This window comes from Tachypleus tridentatus, chromosome 5, assembly GCF_004210375.1.
Source record: "Tachypleus tridentatus isolate NWPU-2018 chromosome 5, ASM421037v1, whole genome shotgun sequence".
Lineage (NCBI taxonomy): Eukaryota > Metazoa > Arthropoda > Merostomata > Xiphosura > Limulidae > Tachypleus > Tachypleus tridentatus.
In genome coordinates this window covers 14465797-14485111 of record NC_134829.1, presented here as the reverse complement: position 1 = coordinate 14485111, position 19315 = coordinate 14465797, and the positions used below count along the sequence as shown (strand labels likewise).

The 19315-nt window shown below is 30.8% G+C and overlaps 1 protein-coding gene across 12 annotated transcripts in view; it reads left to right on the top strand.

Moving 5' to 3' along the window:
- LOC143250575 (protein arginine N-methyltransferase 6-like) overlaps positions 1-19315 on the top strand; it is a 62869-nt gene that overhangs the window by 11259 nt on the left and 32295 nt on the right. For 11 of the 12 annotated variants that reach the window (XM_076501353.1, XM_076501352.1, XM_076501351.1 and 8 more), the window contains 2 exons: positions 3432-3467; positions 9995-10128. In XM_076501353.1, the coding sequence (XP_076357468.1) occupies positions 3432-3467; positions 9995-10128 (170 nt within the window). The remainder of the gene's footprint in view (positions 1-3431; positions 3468-9994; positions 10129-19315) is intronic. The other variant, XM_076501345.1, reaches the window with a different exon arrangement.

Below are 19315 nucleotides of genomic sequence, written 5' to 3'. Positions count from 1 at the left end.
GTGTATATGTATTCATTGTATCCCAGCCAATAAGTGGCCCCAAAAAATAAAATAGAGCATGACCCACCAGTTGGTCTTACTGTAAGATTATTATGGCTCCCTTGTGGGTCATGTGGGAGACAATTTGTTAATGGCCATTTTTGAGCATCAATCATTTTGTTAGCTTTAATTTCTACCTTATTTAGCAGGATGGTGGAAATTATTGATTGGGGCAAGCCATACTCCTTAACAAGTACACTTGTTTTTCTGACAATTCAACAATTTCTTGCTCTATTGTAAGGGTTATGGAATTTATACTGTTCATATACTTTTGAAAATTACCTTTAGGGACCATTGCAGTCACTATGAATTCACTTATAAATATGTAAATTCAATAAAATTGCAGAATCTGCAAGAGACCTTTTCCACAGCACAACAGCAAACTCTGTAAACAAAGACTTGTGAATGGATATCCCTGATTGGCTGAGACCAGCCAAGTTTAGTTAGGATCATACTAATTGGCTGAAATTGGAGCAGTGTTATATGTAAAATATTCATTGGGTTTAGTCAATAGAGGCTATGGGAGGTGATTCATTAAGCAGAAATTCATTATCCAATGACTTTGTTATATAAGGTTTCACTGTACTTATATACCTATTTTGTTATGCCAAAGGTTTCAATACATCTTACGTTTTTATGCATTTAGTTTATCCTGGCTCTCACTGTTGTTTAATCCTGGTTTAAATTTTCCCTTACAGCTGAGTTATTAGCTTTTGAAAATGAACAACATCCCTGTTTAAGTGTAAACCATCGATCCTAACCCCCCCCCCTCTACTAAGAATTCTGAAGTGATCCATGATCCAACAAGCCCAACCAGCTAATCTCCTAATTCCATTGTCACAGTTCTTGGCAGTATTTTTTACACAATTAAGTTATGGCCTTATTCTTTAAATGTCTTTACCAACTCTTTGTACTTGTTAATTAGTTCCTCTGACCAACCTTTCCCTACATCAATAGTTCTTACAAGCACAACAAAAACTGCATCATTGCTAGTCCCCTTCATTATGTCTTTTGCTCTATCAGTTATATTGTTCAACTGTATCCCTGGGTAACATAATCTAATTCTTTTCTATTTACCCCACAGACTATCCTATTCACATGTCAAGGAATCACCTATAATTATAACCTCCGTATCATCTACTTCTCCAACTTTTTTGTTTTCCTTTCCTCCAACAGCTTTTAATCTGCATAAACCAAGGACTGAAGTCTATTGCTTCAAAGAATAAGTTCATTACAGTTAAGTTCTCTATTTTTAGTCATAACAGTATTCTTTCTAACTTCTTGAAAGTCATTATTAACTGTTGTGTCCCTTACAGGTAAAAGCTTAAGCTCCCCCTTTAAATCCTGCTGCCATTTTCCACATTTGACTCTTCTTTTACTCTGTTGCCTCTAATTAGGGTAGCATTCAACTTCTGCATACAAATTGCACATCTTTACTACTTGTACTATTAATATATAGTTTTCTTAAGTACATACCAATCTAGAGTTCCTAAATGAAAACCAGGTATATAATTATTTTTTGTATTTAGTGTTTGTATGGCTTTAAAGTGTTTGTGAATTCTGTTCTGAATGGGTTGATCTGCATGTTTCCTCTATATACTTTGTACCACAAAGTTTATGTGTGAAATAGTAGACAAGGGACAAGAGATTATGGTAATTGTTTCTTGAGATGTGGCATATATTATTGGAAAGTTTGGAATCTTCTGTATTTGTATGTAAAATTCACATGATATTAATGTATTTTAGTTGGGATTTATGACCATTCAAAGGGAGATAGGGTTTCAGAGTAGTCACACCATCTACCCAGTAATAATTACATAAACATATTTTTTTTTCATTCTCATATCAACTTGTACAAAATTTTTTACCAAACGTTTGAAACTGAATATCTTGTGTTTATTCTTATTGTAAAAAGCTCCTACTATTATTACTTTCGTTATCAGCATTAAACTTATTTATGAGTGCTTGATAGATGGACTAACTTCAACAAAGGCTTTCAAAATGTTTTTTGTGATTACATCCACAGCAGCTATGCAGGTCAGAAGTTGAACATCTCAGAACCTTGCACGTGCATGTAATTGAGGGAATAATGGTAATTAATGATAACATATCAAAGAGTTGCAAGGCTCCTTTCATGGTCGGTGAGGCTTGGAATTATGTATTGAAGACCAATTGGATTGTGATCAAAAATCATATGCATTAATGTGTGAACAAAATGAAGAATGCTTATATAGTAGACCTGATGATAACTTATAAAGTACTGTAATTAATTGCAAAGCTTCTGGTAATGATGTAATCAGATGCAACTTAGTCAGTTTTGTCTGATTTAGAATCAGAGTATAGTAATCATAATACCTCATTATATGTTACATCCTTTAATACATTCCACAACAATTGGATAAATTTCATATTATTTACAACTGATTCCTACTGCCAAGACAGTGCTGGTTGAGGGAGAAATCATGTGTACTCTATTTAATCAAATGTAAAACTGTGGTAGTTCTATAGATCTATAGAGCGGCTGAAATATTAATTATTCATTTTAAACCTTTGTGTAGTTAACATTCACATTCATGTTCAAAATTATAATTTAGTGAATGATTTGAATTTCACATTTGTTTATTATATTTAACAAACTTACAATATTACAAAATGACTATTATAAGACCAAAAATACTTTTGAGAATTGTTATGTAACAATAATAATACTTTGAATATTCCTCTCGGTGGCCACTCAATGGCTCGGCTGGACACTCATAAGCTCACAAAGGTAAAAAATCAGGTTTCAATGCTTGTGATAGGAGGAGTCTGGATAGTACTTTGTGCTTTATAACAATCAAACTTTATTACAGCAATAATTTGAGCAAGGTTCCTTTAATATCACAAGAAAGAACATCTTAACTTGTCATATCCCATCTGTCAGTTTGATGGAAGTTGATTTGGGGAAATATTGTTTCTGGTCTTTCATTATCACATGTAATATGAGTGACCTAATTGGTTAATTGGACTCATTATTATTTGTTTTTATATCAGTAAAGATATTTCTATCATGATAAATTTATAAAATGAGGTTAAACATTTTTTAAACCTGAGTTTAGCCAAACTATGGTAGTCCTTTGAATATATAGGCAATTTTAATATGTTTGTAATTTTAAAGTCAAATGAATATAGAAAGGAATAGGTATTTGGAAAACTAAATAAACATTCTGTACTTTTTTGCCATTGTCTCAGTGTTAATGAAACAGTTGGTGTATAAAATTTAGATTTTAAAGCTCAGACAGTTTAAGTGGCACTAAACCAAATGTGTTGAGTATTCAGTACCTGCAGATTTAGTCCATTCTTGCATGGACCTTTCAAACAGTGATTTCAGACACTTGTACTTTTCATTACAGAAACAACAGCAATGAAGATGACAGCAATTATTTTAGGTAGGTTTTAACTGAAATGAAAATTCAAGTGATAGAATTTAATGAAAAATTTAATTTCTATATGCCTTAGAATTTATGCATCAAGCATAGTGTACATTCAAATGTTATATTTGTGTTCTTACTGTATTTCAGTAATTATGTATATTGTGTAACATTCATATAATACATCTGTTCTTATCATGTTAACTCTTTCCATATAGATCATGGATCAAAAGCCATATCACTGTGTTTGTTTACTCATATTCAAAATTTTATTGACAAGAATTTATGAATTTGCCACTAAATTAGGCATCAAACAGCAGGTTATAATTCAGGTTTTCATATTATACATTTAATTTTTAATTTATGAGTAAATATTGAAAAACATATCTAATTTTTTTTGTGCCACCTAGTATGTTGAATGCAGCACTTGTTCAAATTAGATGTTTGTAGTTTTGTATGAATTAGGTACTCAAACTACTATTACTGTAAACTAGAACTTAAAATAAGAACATCTTATTTTTTCTATATGCTGAGACATATCACTCAAGTATTGAATCAAAGACACTGGCATTGCTCACCTCTTTTCCAAATTTGGAAAAGGTCCCTTATATACACTTTTATATATGACATTTAAACAACCAATCAGATGCTCAGAATATTTCCCAAATATAATAACATTATCTCTTTCTTTTTAAGGCAAACCTTTTGTACTGATAAGTCGAGTGAATCTTTAGCCTGTTCAAAACTTCATATTTTTTTACACACAAATACAGCTTAGTTAGTAATCTTGATGAAGTATAATGGAATTTTATGGTATTGATATACTATTTTACAATTTTTTGGTTATTCAAATGTGTGTGTGTAAACTTTAAAAAATGATTTTGCGTCTTCCACATGTGACTTTTTTTAAGGTTTGCAACCTATGACAAACAGCAAGTTAGTGCAATGTTTGTAACTAGAAGAGATAATTGTTTATTTTATTTTATTATTTACTATTCTATGATTTAAGAGAAATAAGTTTAAAATTTATCTGTAATCTAAGGAATAATGTATATACATATATAATGTATAATAAATGAAATGTACTGTTTCTACAAAATAGTAATCCACTGAAACACAGCCAACACTTTGTTATAGTTAGTTTTATATAATTGGATATAGTAACATGAGTGCATGTGTGCCACATTATTGCAACTTCTGTGATGTTAACCAGCAATGGCTGAAATGTTAATATAATAAATTAATAAATATATGTAAATGTATAGTGTTATAAAATTTAAACTATTTAGACTGATATATGGTTTTGAGTTATAACTTGTAGCCATTCAAGGACAAAAAAACATAATTTATATTTATTTCTTAATTTTTATGTTGGTTATGAGATTGGTCAAATCTACCAAACAGGTACAGAGATTCTAATTCTTTCGTGGAAATAGAATAAAATATAAAGTTTTCTTTAAAAAATTGGATCAGGAGGTTATAAATATTTCCTATGTGAAATTGAAAAATTTTGAGATATACAATAGTATTTGTTATCTTAAAATGAAAATTACTCTGCATGCTGGATAGTCAGCATTCTGAAAGAAAAAAAATTATGAGAAAATCTTTAATTAAAAAATTTTAATATGTAATTTCAAACCTGATATATTTTTTTCAAAAGCCTTGTAATGTTTACCTGCAAAATTTTGTAAACATATGTCTATATTACAAAAAAAAAGTATAATTACTCTCATGGTTACAAGCCAGGTGGATTCCATCCAATCCTTAATGAAAGGATTAAAGTGATCTGTGATTTTACCAGTTTCAAATGATTATATATATGTATGTATTCATATAAATTAAAATGACAGAGTATCTTATTTTACCATTCCATTCATGATACATGTGTCTGTACCACATAAACAGTAATATGTTTGTTTTGTGACTGTCAGATGATGACATAGCTTTCAAATGATGATACATTTGTGTTTAAACTGTATCAAATATGTATTGTCTAAACACATTAAAGTGGCAAAATATCTCATTTTACCATTACACGATGAGATGTGTGTATGTTGTTTTATCACACTAAATATTGAAATATGTCTGTTTTCATCACATTCAGATAATGATACGTTTATGTTCTTATTTTGTTCTGATGATGCACATATACTTATATTGTTTTCAAGTAATGATACGTGTTCTTATCACATATAACTAGTGATACATCTGTTTTTTATACCACATTAACGTTGTACGTCTTCTTTTTATTATTATTATTATTACATTCATGTAGTGTTATATCAATGTTATCTTGTAAAATGATGATACATTTTACCACATTATAGTTAGTTATCTATATGTATAATATAACCCTGATTAAGGGGTACCATGTCATTAAAACCAGATCTTTCCAGTCACATTTTTTTTCCTGTTACTTGTAACCAAAATAAATCTTACAATAATGGGTATCTCGGTATTCCATATTAATTCTCTCTACATGAGCTCAGTCGATTTGACTGACTATGTGACCTCTTTGTACTCATTTAAAGTTTTTATAGTTCTGATACCACTACCTTTTAATATAATGTGTATATATTTACAAAATCTGACAGATTTTCTGTAAACATTACAAGTCCTACACACATAAAAAAATCACATTTTCAGTGAAGTATCTCAATAAACTTTAAAAAAGGGTTGTTTGTGAAGATATTAAGTATTTTTTCCAGTCCATGTGCAAAGTGATTGTAATCTTAAAACTAAAAATAAACTGAAACTTCCTAGATACCATTTCAAATCTTAGGTTATCAGTAATTGTTTTTTATCTGTTATTTTCTCTACCATTTTATACAAGGTTGAATAAATTTCTGACCTCATGACTACCAAAAAAAAAGTAAATCAAAATTATAATTTTTTTTTTCTTCAATTACCTAAAATTGTAATATGAAACTACATTTGTTATCCAAAGTAGCTTTTAATTTGTAACTGTATACATGTATTTATACTTAAAATTTAATGTTTTATTGCCTTTTAAACCATGTATAATTGCTATTCACACCACTGTAAGTTGTGAATCACTTGGAGAATGTGGAGTTCACATTATGCTATAAAATTATATTGCCCATGAACTAATCTGAGCTGCTTGTGTGCATACCTAGTGAAACGTTTTTATTATGTTATTATGTATTTTACCTGATTAATCTAAAGTGACCATTATTTTTACATTTTAGTGTCTTTTATAATGATATATATGTAAAGAATACACATGAAAAACAAGAAATAAAGTACTTAACTAGATCTTTTTTTCATACATTGTTGTATGATGAAGGCTTTGATAAGAGGGCTGAAAGCTTATAAGTAAAAGTATTTAGCATATAGAAAAGTCCATGTATAATTTTTCATATTATTTTAACTACTTTATAAGTCATAAATAGCAGTGTTTTATCTTCCAGGCTGTTTGTCCACAGCTTGAACAGTGGTAAGTCTACAGATTTACAAAGCTAAAATCTGGGGTTCAATTCCCCTCAGTGGACTGAGCAGATAGCTCAATGTGACTTTTCTATAAGGAAAGCACCAACACATCCAGGATGTTCAGTCCTGGTTAACAAAAAATCAAAAGCACCAAATCTTTCTGCTCTCATGCTTAGCTTGTCTCTGGTTGTATTAACCTACTGCATTGTCCATCGATGTGGGATGTAATACCAGGTGATTGTACCTGATGACAGTTCAAGAACCTTTCCAGTATTTTGCCTATGCAAATTCCTTTCTTCTCATTTTTAATATTGGAGTCTGGGAGAACCTTTAATTCTTCAGTCCCAAGATGATGGAAGGTAATATAAAAAGTACTTTACTGAGCAATGTAATAATGCTGGTATGAGACCAAGGGGATGCACCCCTACTTCAAGAAATAGGGCTAAAAAATTACCTGGTATCATGTTACAGGACACATCATTACATTAGGAACTAAGCCATTCCTGCTGGTTCACTTCTGTTGAATTGATGTTGGACATGCTTCAGGACATACAGTTACGACAGAAAGTGTTTGTACCCTGCGTCGTGAGTAATTTTTTCCTCATAACTTAAAAAGTATCATGACTAGGATAATAAAAGTACAGTATATTATAAATATTATACTAACACTCATCTTGATAACTTTTTATGTAAATTGAACGACAAATAAACTGTTTATAAACAAATAACCAAACCTAAGAGTGGCAGAAAGTGTTTGTGCGTCTACTTTAATGGTAAGTTGTGAGCCTTTCAGGTGAATTACTTGGCGCAATCTCTTTTCATAGCCCTCCATGATCGTTTGACAGTACTCGACTGGTATTTTTTTCCATTTTTCTTTACATAAGGCCTCCAACTCTTGCAAGTTTTTCAGATGACGCTGATGAACCCTGGTCTTCAACTCATGCCAAACGTTTGCAATTGGGTTTAGATCAGGTGACTGCGATGGCCACTCCAGAACGTTTATATGGTTCCTCTGCAACTAGGATTGCACGTATTTCAATGTGTGCTTAGGGTCATTGTAGTGCTGGAAGATCCAACGACTCCCAAGCCGTAAGTTCCGAGCATCATTCTTGATATAAGTGCCTAAAATTTCAACATGCTCTTCTTTTTTCATGATTCCGTTGATGCCGTGAAGGCTGCCTACATCAGAAGAGCTGAAGGAACTCCATAGCGTGATAAAGCCACCTCCATGTTTAACTGTAGGGACAGTGTTCTTTGGAAGATTTCATTCCCCCTTCTTACGGAAAATATTGCGAATATCATTGTGGCCGAAAAGCTCGATTTTAGTCTCGTCTGACCAAAGAATACTCTTCCAATAGGTAAAAGGTTTATCTACATGCTTTCTTGCATACCTCAGTCATGCTTCTAAATGTACAGGCTTTAAATATGGAGTTCTACGAGGATGGCATGCTTTGAACCCAGAAGAGCGTAACATGTTCTTACTGTAGAGGTGCTTACTTCAACATCAGTTTCCCTTACCAGTTTCTGTATGTCATTACGTGTTAAATGAGGGTTCCTACTAACTTCTCTGAGAACCTTCCTCTTGGTTTTCTCTGGAATTTTGGTGGGGCGTTCGGAACGAGGGAGGTTAGCAGTTGATCTTGTAAGTTTAAACTTGGGAATTATGCTTGGAGCAGTAGATTTCGGCACATTAAGTTGTGTAGCAATACCGGAAAGAGACATGCGAGACTTGTATTTTACCTGTTTACCATGATGACTAAGCAGATAATGACAGAGACGGCACTAAATTGCTGGAAATAAATTTTTTGCTGGCTAAATTCCAATAATTATGAACCCAGTGGCCAGTTTTGGAATGGTATAATGTAGTTTATTCGACAAACTAAACAAATTTTTTACAGGAATATCAGATTTTTCAAATGTTCTGAAATGTACGAACACTCTGCTCCTCCTATTTTTGGTTATTTGTTTATAAACAGTTTATTTGTCATTTAATTTACGTAAAAATGTATGTAGATGTGTGTTAGTATAATATTTATAATAAACCATACGTCTATTAGCCTAATCGGGATACTTTTTAAGTTATGAGCAAAAAACTATTCAGGACGCAGGGGTACGAACACGTTTTGTCATAACTGTAGGTCTGGAATGCTTCTCTCTGCATTTGTGTATAGGGGTGAATATGATATCATGTATTTCTCCTATTTGGTATGGCCCAGCTTAGATTCTCCATCTTACTATGTGCTTGTATTCATATACCTGTCCATGAGGTAATGGCTGGTTGAGCAGTTGTTCGTTCCACTTACATTAGCAACATTTTAGCACCATGCAAAAGATTCCTATGACATTTTCTTATATTGTACTTCCCCTTCTACCAACAAATACCTTAATATTTTTGGGTGAAGAGTATTCTTTGCTTGAGAGGGATTTAGTACCCCACTGAGTGCTGCCCCACTAGGCTATCCCATACATGCACCTTAAAAGTATCAATCACATTTCATGGGCTTTGCCTTTCTTAGGTTATTTTCAGGTAGGAATTTATCTTTTACTTATTTCTGTTTGTTGGGCCCTCCACAATATTCAGTGTGAAATTCTAGCTTTTTATGGTAATATGAGATCAGTAGCTTTACTGAAGTTAACATTTACTTTACCTGAAAATGTATTTCAGATTGATACTTAATTCTCTCACCACCTCCTCATTTTCAGTGCATTTAGTTTGCCTTGTTACGACTGACTATATTCAAATGCTAATGCTCATGAGGATTACTGTGTGTAGAGGATCTATCACTCTATTATTGATAGAATGCTGTAAGCAAATGATGATTACATTATCTGGTGCAGTACACATTGACATGTGTATGAGTAGGAACTTTCTTCAAAACTTGTGGCATGGAGTAGAATTTACGCAGCAGTGTGAATAATGTAATAGCTTTTTGTGGTATAGACAAAAATGTATATGAAATACATTTTCAAGTGAGAAAATTGCTAATATTCCAATATCTACTTGTTTGTATTTTGTTTACTGTAGAAGCAAAAATATTGCTTGCTTTTTAACTGATTATAAAATTTTAGCAATATACTGTTTGAATTTTTCTTAGTTCCTATGCTCGCTTATCCATTCATCGGGATATGATAGGGGATTATGAGAGGACGAATTGTTACAGACAAGCTATTCTAAGTAATTACAAGCTGTTTTACAAGAAAATTGTGGCTGATGTTGGTGCTGGAACTGGTAAGTTGTCCCATTCATCAAGAGAGAACAAAAGTGTATGTTAATTGCAGGAAATATATGTTGATAACTTGAAGTAAAAGTGTAGTTGTTTATATATTTTTTTAATTCAGATCTAAAACTTGAATATAGTACTAGTAACTTGTAATTCCTTATTTCTGGTGTGGTAAAGTGCAGTTTGCTTGAACCCCAAAAATAATTACTACAAAGAATTGCACCTGGCTTGATGTAATATATAAAGTTAATTCCTATAATTCTTATTTATAATTCATAAGCTAGCTTAATGTGATACCTTAAAATTAGCATATATAAGTGTAATGAAAAATACAGCTGTTTTGATGCTCTTCCTTATAGTTACTATTTGTAAGATTGCTGCGGATCAAAGCTGCTTTACTGTAACAACTTAAAATTAAGATCTGTAAGACCACTATGGAGATTGAAGTTGACTTACTATAACAGCTTAAAGTCAAATGACCAGAGAAAAAGACTGATAGTTGAATTCATGGTGATACTAAAGATATAAATTTTATGAGGTTGAAAAGCAAAACGTTACAAAAATTTGTTTAGGTGAAATACACTTTAATAAAATGCTCTTGAACTTCAAATAGAACATTACTAGTAGCAGTTTTAGTTTTTTTTTAAGTTTGACTGTCACATTGTAAAGCCTTCATGATTGAAAGAGCAAGCATGATTAGCAATGGGGATTTTAATCTCTGAACTGCAGATTGCTGATTGAACACCCTAACTTTCAGGCCATTAGAGTGGCCTTTAATGCCTGGTAGATTTAACTTTCTGAAACTACTACAAATTCCTGTATTTTCTTACATCTTAGGAAATAGTTTACTAGCTTGTGTATTTTGTCAGTAAAAATATAAATGATGAGAAGAATCAGATTTCATTAGTTTGCTGGTTTATTGTCATTATCCTATTGTTATGGGTAGCTGAGGTTCAGAAGGTATGCCATCATGTTTGTAGACTTATATTCAAAAATTTATGGAACAGTTATTTTATGAATGTATGTCAGTATACTTGGTATCAAATTCTACAATTTAATTCAAATGTTAGTATTGTACATGAGTTAATTTCTTAATTTGAAAGTAAATATTGGTTTTTATGATACACTAGTATATAATCTCCTGAATTTGATCAGATTACATTTTATGGTGCCCACAAAATAATGTGTATAGTTTCATAGGAACAATAAACTCCAGGTTTCAATATTGGTAAACTAGAATATAAAATAAGAATCTCTTATCATTTCTATTTTCTGAGGTATTACAATACTTGTGAGATCTACCATATTTGCTTTGCCCATCACTTCCTCAATTGAGATGACTTGTTTATCTATGCTTGCTTTTCCATACCTATAAGTTTATAACCATTTGAAAGCTGTTATATTGTTGGAGAGTTTGAAGTATTATGATCAATGCTATTTTCCAAACAGAAATGAAATTTTTATGGACTCAAATATATCATAGTTAAGGGGCCTGGAAAACTGCAACAGATTTTTTTGGTATTGGTATAATCATTTATAATTTTTTGATGTTACAAAATACATGTATGAAATCCACAAAAACTTTTATCTGCAAGGATAAGTGAATTTGGACAAGGTTTACAACAAGGGTTAGCAAGTATGACTCACAAGTGCAAAAACAAACTTCAAAACATTGTTAGTGGTGAAGTAATTGTTTTCAGAATATTTTTCATTTACTATTCTATATTTTAAGAAAAATAACTGAAATTTAAGTATTTATTTGCAAATAGTAATGATATATATATGTATACACATGTAATGTATGATAATCCAAGCCTGACTGTACCTTATGTAAAATGTTGATAATTGATTACTGTGCAAGCATGGTAAAATAGGAAACAGGATCTCCATAAGCACTTTCACATTTGTATTTCCACTGAATCTGAACCTATCCATATGTACTGAATAGGATACAGCTGTGTACAGAATCATACTGCAAATATTTTCTCTTACTTTTGTGTAGTACTTTAGACAGTTTTTGTTGCAACTACCATACTGTGTAAACAAGCTGAAAAATCTTACACCACTGTGCTTGAGAGCTGGAATTTGAATAAACTCATCTGCTTATAGACTACCTTTGAATTAGATCATCCTAGTCTTCCTACAAGGCCATAGAGTGCACATTTTATAATACTTTAAATAATGCTTATTGTAATTATTATACTATCAAGAAGTTTGTAAATCCTACCCTACTGTGTTTTCAAAGCAGGATAAATTTTGGGACACAAAAACTTATTTGATATTGATGGTGTAAAGGTGCTCAAACTAAGATAACACCAGAGGGTTTCTACTAAATAAACATAGAAAATATAGAGTAGAAGAAATTCTTAGGATATTTACATTGGAACTTTTAGTTTCTAAATCATCTGACAGCAATAAAATAACTACACAAAATATCTGTATGTTCAGAGGGTTTCTACTTCAGCTGGTAAAATAAACATAAAAAATATAGAGTAGAAGAAATTCTTAGGATATTTACATTGGAACTTCTAGTTTCTAAATCATCTGACAGCAATAAAATAACTACACAAAATATCTGTATGTTCAGAGGGTTTCTACTTCAGCTGGTAAAATAAACATAGAAAATATAGAGTAGAAGAAATTCTTAGGATATTTACATTTGAACTTCTAGTTTCTAAATCATCTGACAGCAATAAAATATCTACACAAAATATCTGTATGTTCAGAGGGTTTCTACTTCAGCTGGTAAAATAAACATAGAAAATATAGAGTAGAAGAAATTCTTAGGATATTTACATTGGAACTTCTAGTTTCTAAATCATCTGACAGCAATAAAATAACTACACAAAATATCTGTATGTTCAGAGGGTTTCTACTTCAGCTGGTAAAATAAACATAAAAAATATAGAGTAGAAGAAATTCTTAGGATATTTACATTGGAACTTCTAGTTTCTAAATCATCTGACAGCAATAAAATAACTACACAAAATATCTGTATGTTCAGAGGGTTTCTACTTCAGCTGGTAAAATAAACATAAAAAATATAGAGTAGAAGAAATTCTTAGGATATTTACATTGGAACTTCTAGTTTCTAAATCATCTGACAGCAATAACATAACTACACAAAATATCTGTATGTTCAGATGGTTTCTATTTCAGCTGGTAAAATAAACATAGAAAATATGTGTAAATAGAGTAGAAGAAATTCTTAGGATATTTACATTGGAACTTCTAGTTTCTAAATCATCTGACAGCAATAAAATAACTACAAAAAATATCTGTATGTTCAGAGGGTTTCTACTTCAGTTGGTAAAATAAACATAGAAAATATAGAGTAGAAGAAATTCTTAGGATATTTACATTGGAACTTCTAGTTTCTAAATCATCTGATAGCAATTAAAATAACTACACAAAATATCTGTATGTTCAGAGGGTTTCTACTTCAGCTGGTAAAATAAACATAAAAAATATAGAGTAGAAGAAATTCTTAGGATATTTACATTGGAACTTCTAGTTTCTAAATCATCTGACAGCAATAAAATAACTACACAAAATATCTGTATGTTCAGAGGGTTTCTACTTCAGCTGGTAAAATAAACATAAAAAATATAGAGTAGAAGAAATTCTTAGGATATTTACATTGGAACTTCTAGTTTCTAAATCATCTGACAGCAATAAAATAACTACACAAAATATCTGTATGTTCAGAGGGTTTCTACTTCAGCTGGTAAAATAAACATAAAAAATATAGAGTAGAAGAAATTCTTAGGATATTTACATTGGAACTTCTAGTTTCTAAATCATCTGACAGCAATAAAATAACTACACAAAATATCTGTATGTTCAGAGGGTTTCTATTTCAGCTGGTAAAATAAACATAGAAAATATGTGTAAATAGAGTAGAAGAAATTCTTAGGATATTTACATTGGAACTTCTAGTTTCTGAATCATCTGACAGCAATAAAATAACTACACAAAATATCTGTATGTTCAGAGGGTTTCTACTTCAGTTGGTAAAATAAACATAGAAAATATAGAGTAGAAGAAATTCTTAGGATATTTACATTGGAACTTCTAGTTTCTAAATCATCTGATAGCAATTAAAATAACTACACAAAATATCTGTATGTTCAGAGGGTTTCTACTTCAGCTGTTAAAATAAACATAAAAAATATAGAGTAGAAGAAATTCTTAGGATATTTACATTGGAACTTCTAGTTTCTAAATCATCTGATAGCAATTAAAATAACTACACAAAATATCTGTATGTTCAGAGGGTTTCTACTTCAGCTGGTAAAATAAACATAAAAAATATAGAGTAGAAGAAATTCTTAGGATATTTACATTGGAACTTCTAGTTTCTAAATCATCTGACAGCAATAACATAACTACACAAAATATCTGTATGTTCAGAGGATTTCTACTTCAGGTGGTAAAATAAACATAGAAAATATGTGTAAATAGAGTAGAAGAAATTCTTAGGATATTTACATTGGAACTTCTAGTTTCTAAATCATCTGACAGCAATAAAATAACTACACAAAATATCTGTATGTTCAGAGGGTTTCTACTTCAGCTGGTAAAATAAACATAAAAAATATAGAGTAGAAGAAATTCTTAGGATATTTACATTGGAACTTCTAGTTTCTAAATCATCTGACAGCAATAAAATAACTACACAAAATATCTGTATGTTCAGAGGGTTTCTACTTCAGCTGGTAAAATAAACATAAAAAATATAGAGTAGAAGAAATTCTTAGGATATTTACATTGGAACTTCTAGTTTCTAAATAATCTGACAGCAATAAAATAACTACACAAAATATCTGTATGTTCAGAGGGTTTCTATTTCAGCTGGTAAAATAAACATAGAAAATATGTGTAAATAGAGTAGAAGAAATTCTTAGGATATTTACATTGGAACTTCTAGTTTCTGAATCATCTGACAGCAATAAAATAACTACACAAAATATCTGTATGTTCAGAGGGTTTCTACTTCAGTTGGTAAAATAAACATAGAAAATATAGAGTAGAAGAAATTCTTAGGATATTTACATTGGAACTTCTAGTTTCTAAATCATCTGATAGCAATTAAAATAACTACACAAAATATCTGTATGTTCAGAGGGTTTCTACTTCAGCTGTTAAAATAAACATAGAAAATATAGAGTAGAAGAAATTCTTAGGATATTTACATTGGAACTTCTAGTTTCTAAATCATCTGACAGCAATAAAATAACTACACAAAATATCTGAAAGAGGTGACAGGTGTAAACATGGACCATAAGTACTTTGAAATGTTGTAATCAATACTAACAGTACTACACATTTTATTTTGTATTTGCAATTGATATTTTTGTTGATTACTTATCTACAATCTGGAGAATCAAGTATAATATTGCAGTAAAGAAAATAATAGATAAAATATAAGCTTTACTAAATATATTATAATCTGTGATATTTAATTATGAGGTTTTGTATTTTTCATTTATTTTCACTATTTGTTATAAATGTAACTGAAATGTAAAAAAATAAAAACTTATTAGGTGAGGTAATGAAAAAAAAATCTCATGCATATGCATCAGTAGCTTGTGCATTATGTAATTCCATACTGTAATATGAGCTGTACATACATTGTATAATTTTCAACTTATGCTGGGGTATTTATAGTCAGGCATGGTTCAAAGGTCAATGAAACAAAAAATGTATAAATATAGATTGATGTGTACTGTTACAAGATTTAAGCTGTTTAGAATAGATTTAGTGTTTCCTATTACAATTTTCAATTATTCTAAAACAACCAAGAATTGGTATTTAGACTTATTTTGTAATTGTTATAATGATTACAAGATCAGTCAAATCAACCAACGTAAAATGTAGTTAGCGTGAATAAAATAACAGATTAAATGTAAATATTTATTCAAAAAATATTTGATTACTGAGAAGGATATAGAGATTATGCAAATAAAACTTAAATTTGTAGATAAAGAAAAGTATTTTTAATCTTAAGATCAAAATTTGTATTTTCAAAAGAAAAAATTCTCAAGCAAATCTTTAATTAAAAACAATATACTTAACCTGAGATTTTGTAAAAATATACTTGCGTTATCAAAAATTATAGTATAATCACTCTCATAGATACATTCATAATTAGGTATGTGTGTGTTTGCTTATAGCAAAGCCACATCAGACTATCTGCTGAGCCCACTGAGGGGAATGAAACTCCTGATTTTAGTGTTGTAAATCCAGAGACTTACTGCTGTACTATCAGGGGGCATTCATGATTACAAGCTAGTTTAATGTGATACCTTAAAATTAGCATATACAGATGTAATAAAGACTACAGCAGGTTTGATGCTCTGCCTTATAGTTAGTATTTTTAAGACTGCTGTGGACCAAAGCTGTTTCACTCTAACATCTTATAATAAGGTAATCTTATAGTTTTGTTGCAAATATTACTTTGACCTGTTACTTCAAAATTTAAAGTATAAACCAAATTCAGTTGTCTGGTCCTACCCTTTGCCAGCAAACTGAGGATTTGTTTGCTTTAATGCAATTCTGTGTGGTGAGCTGCATTTTGTTTACGAGCTAATATAATCATATCTAAAGTAGGCCATGCTTTATTTTCTAAGAATAAATAATTAAGTGGTTAATTTTGTTCAGGTGGCACCTTTTATGTGTATGTGTGCTTGTGTGTTTTCTTGTAGCTTTGCTACAAGACTGTCTTCTGCTGAGTCCACCAAGGGGAATCAAACCCCTGATTTTAGCATTAGGCACCTTTTAAGCAGTGTTAAGTTTATATTTAAATTCATATATACTGTTATAAAGTAAAGGTTACACAAAAGAAACAGTTCATATTAATAGGTTTTGTCAACTAATGAGAATAGCTGTCTCACCTCTTAGTAACTTTTGACAGCTGATGGAGTCCCACCTGCTAGCAGACAAAAGGCTGATATTGATAGCTTTTACCAACTGGCAAGAAATTCCTGTTTTCGGAACGTGTCCACCAACAGAATCTCGTACATTTATTACAGGTGGCTTCATCTAGAGCTCAGGATAAGCTTCTCCAATTAGTGTGACCCTTGGGGTCTGTTTGTTCTTGGGCAACCCATACAATCTTTGATCACTTGACTTCCTTGGTGTCTGGGATTAGGTTTAGAGGACAAGTTTTAATAAGGTTTCTGAATGCCCCAAATTTCCCATGCTTTCTTTCTCATGTTTTTGGATGCAACATAATATGTCAGAGACCTTTATGGCATTGGTAAAAGTCCAAAATGCAGGAGAAAACTTCCCCTTAACTTTGATCTTATCACCCTTCCTGCAGACCTTTGAGATTGATACACCTCTTAATTGCACACTTGTCTTCCAGTAGAGAATGCAGATCTCTATGTGAAACAATGATACAGCTTACTAGAATGTTCGAAAAAGTCTGATAACTAAACCTTCTTAGAGAAAATACAGTACTTCACAATACAGAAGAATGAATTAAAATCTTTTTTCAAACAGTCTTGTTATTTATGTATGCAAGAATGAAAAACACCAAAATATATCCTTTCACATTACTACTCGGTAATGTTTTCTGTGCAAAGGGCTTTCTTTCGGAGCAATCAGTTATACTTCCTGAATTGAGATTCGGAGAATATCAGAATGTGGGGTATAATGATCTCACCAGTCTATAATTGAGACTCTTGAGAAGAAAGACTTTGCATGGATGGAAGTGCAAGTATATAAATGTTTTACATGAAATGTTAATACAACAACAAAAAACAAAGGGACAATGTTCAATGGTGCTTGTGAAACTAGTAAAAACTTTATTTAAATGTTCTTATCCTTTCAGTGTCCACTCTTTAAGATAAATTAAACCTTAAACTTGAAATGAAAATAAGCCCATAATGTGTTAAAGTAAATATTCCATTTAAATAAAACTCAACATTTTCAGTTTGAGTCAGTTGTTAGCTGAACTATGTAATGAAAACTAAACAAAATACTGCAAACTACAAGTGTTTAAACATTCTCTGTTACTCTCTAAAGTTTAAGTGAGGGTTAAAGGTAATGTACAAAAATTAATCAACTTGCTTAGGAGATTAAAACTGTAAAAGGTTAGTTTTAGCTTTTAGTATATGACACTACAATAACTTAAACCCCACAATTCTTATAATCCTTATAATTCTATTCTCACAGGGACAAACCTGGCTTTGAATACAAAAATAAAATAAATACCAAGTTTGCCCATAAAACAAACATTTATCAAAATCTGTGTCCATTGGGAGTCAACATCTTGATCCTTATTTGATTAGTTGATGGAAAAAATAGCTTTTGACTTTTAGATCTAATGTGTTATATTCCCTGCAGGTATGTCAGCTAATTTCCAACTTGCAAACTTGCCAATCTTAAATGTTGTCAAAACAGGGAATGTTAGTTTTAATTGAACAATTTTTAGCATCCAGGCTGAAAATTATGAAAAACAAACAGTAATTTTAAAAATTTTACATCCTCACTAAATATTTTACTCAACCACACACATAAGCTTGTTTAAGAGAAAGATTCAAAGATTAGATACTAGTTTACCATGCAGTTTGTTCTTCATATAAGTATTCACAAATGAGACTTCTGTCATTTCAATATCCACCCAAGTTTACCTTAAGCAGTTTATTTATAAGCTCTCTCAACATGCAGTATTGGAGATTTCTAATTATTTATGAATTTGTTTTCTGTATAGAAAGCTGGGCTTTTGTGTTTTATCGTACCAGTAAAATTACTTAGAAATATAAGACAGCTGACACTGCTCCTGAAGTTATAAATAATTACACAGAAGATTTATATCTTGTACAACAATCATAAAAGAAGCAAAAAAATTGGTATATTTGTATTAATTACTAATAACAATTATCTTGTGCTGTAATTGAAATTATTTGTTTTAGTGCAAAACCACACAGTAGGCTGTCTGTGTTTGTCCCTCTGATTTTAGCATTAAAAGCCTAAACTTACAACTAATCCACTGAAGGACTAAGTAAACACTTTTTGATCATAAACATGCAAAGACAAAGGAAAAAAAATTGGCATTGTCTTAATAATTGCTTTTTTTAGTGTTTCTGCTACTTATATATGAGCTAAATGACTATTTTGAAATGCTATAAAGTGCTATTTTTTAGTTACATTTGCATTTGTTAATATAAACACTAATAGTGCTGGATC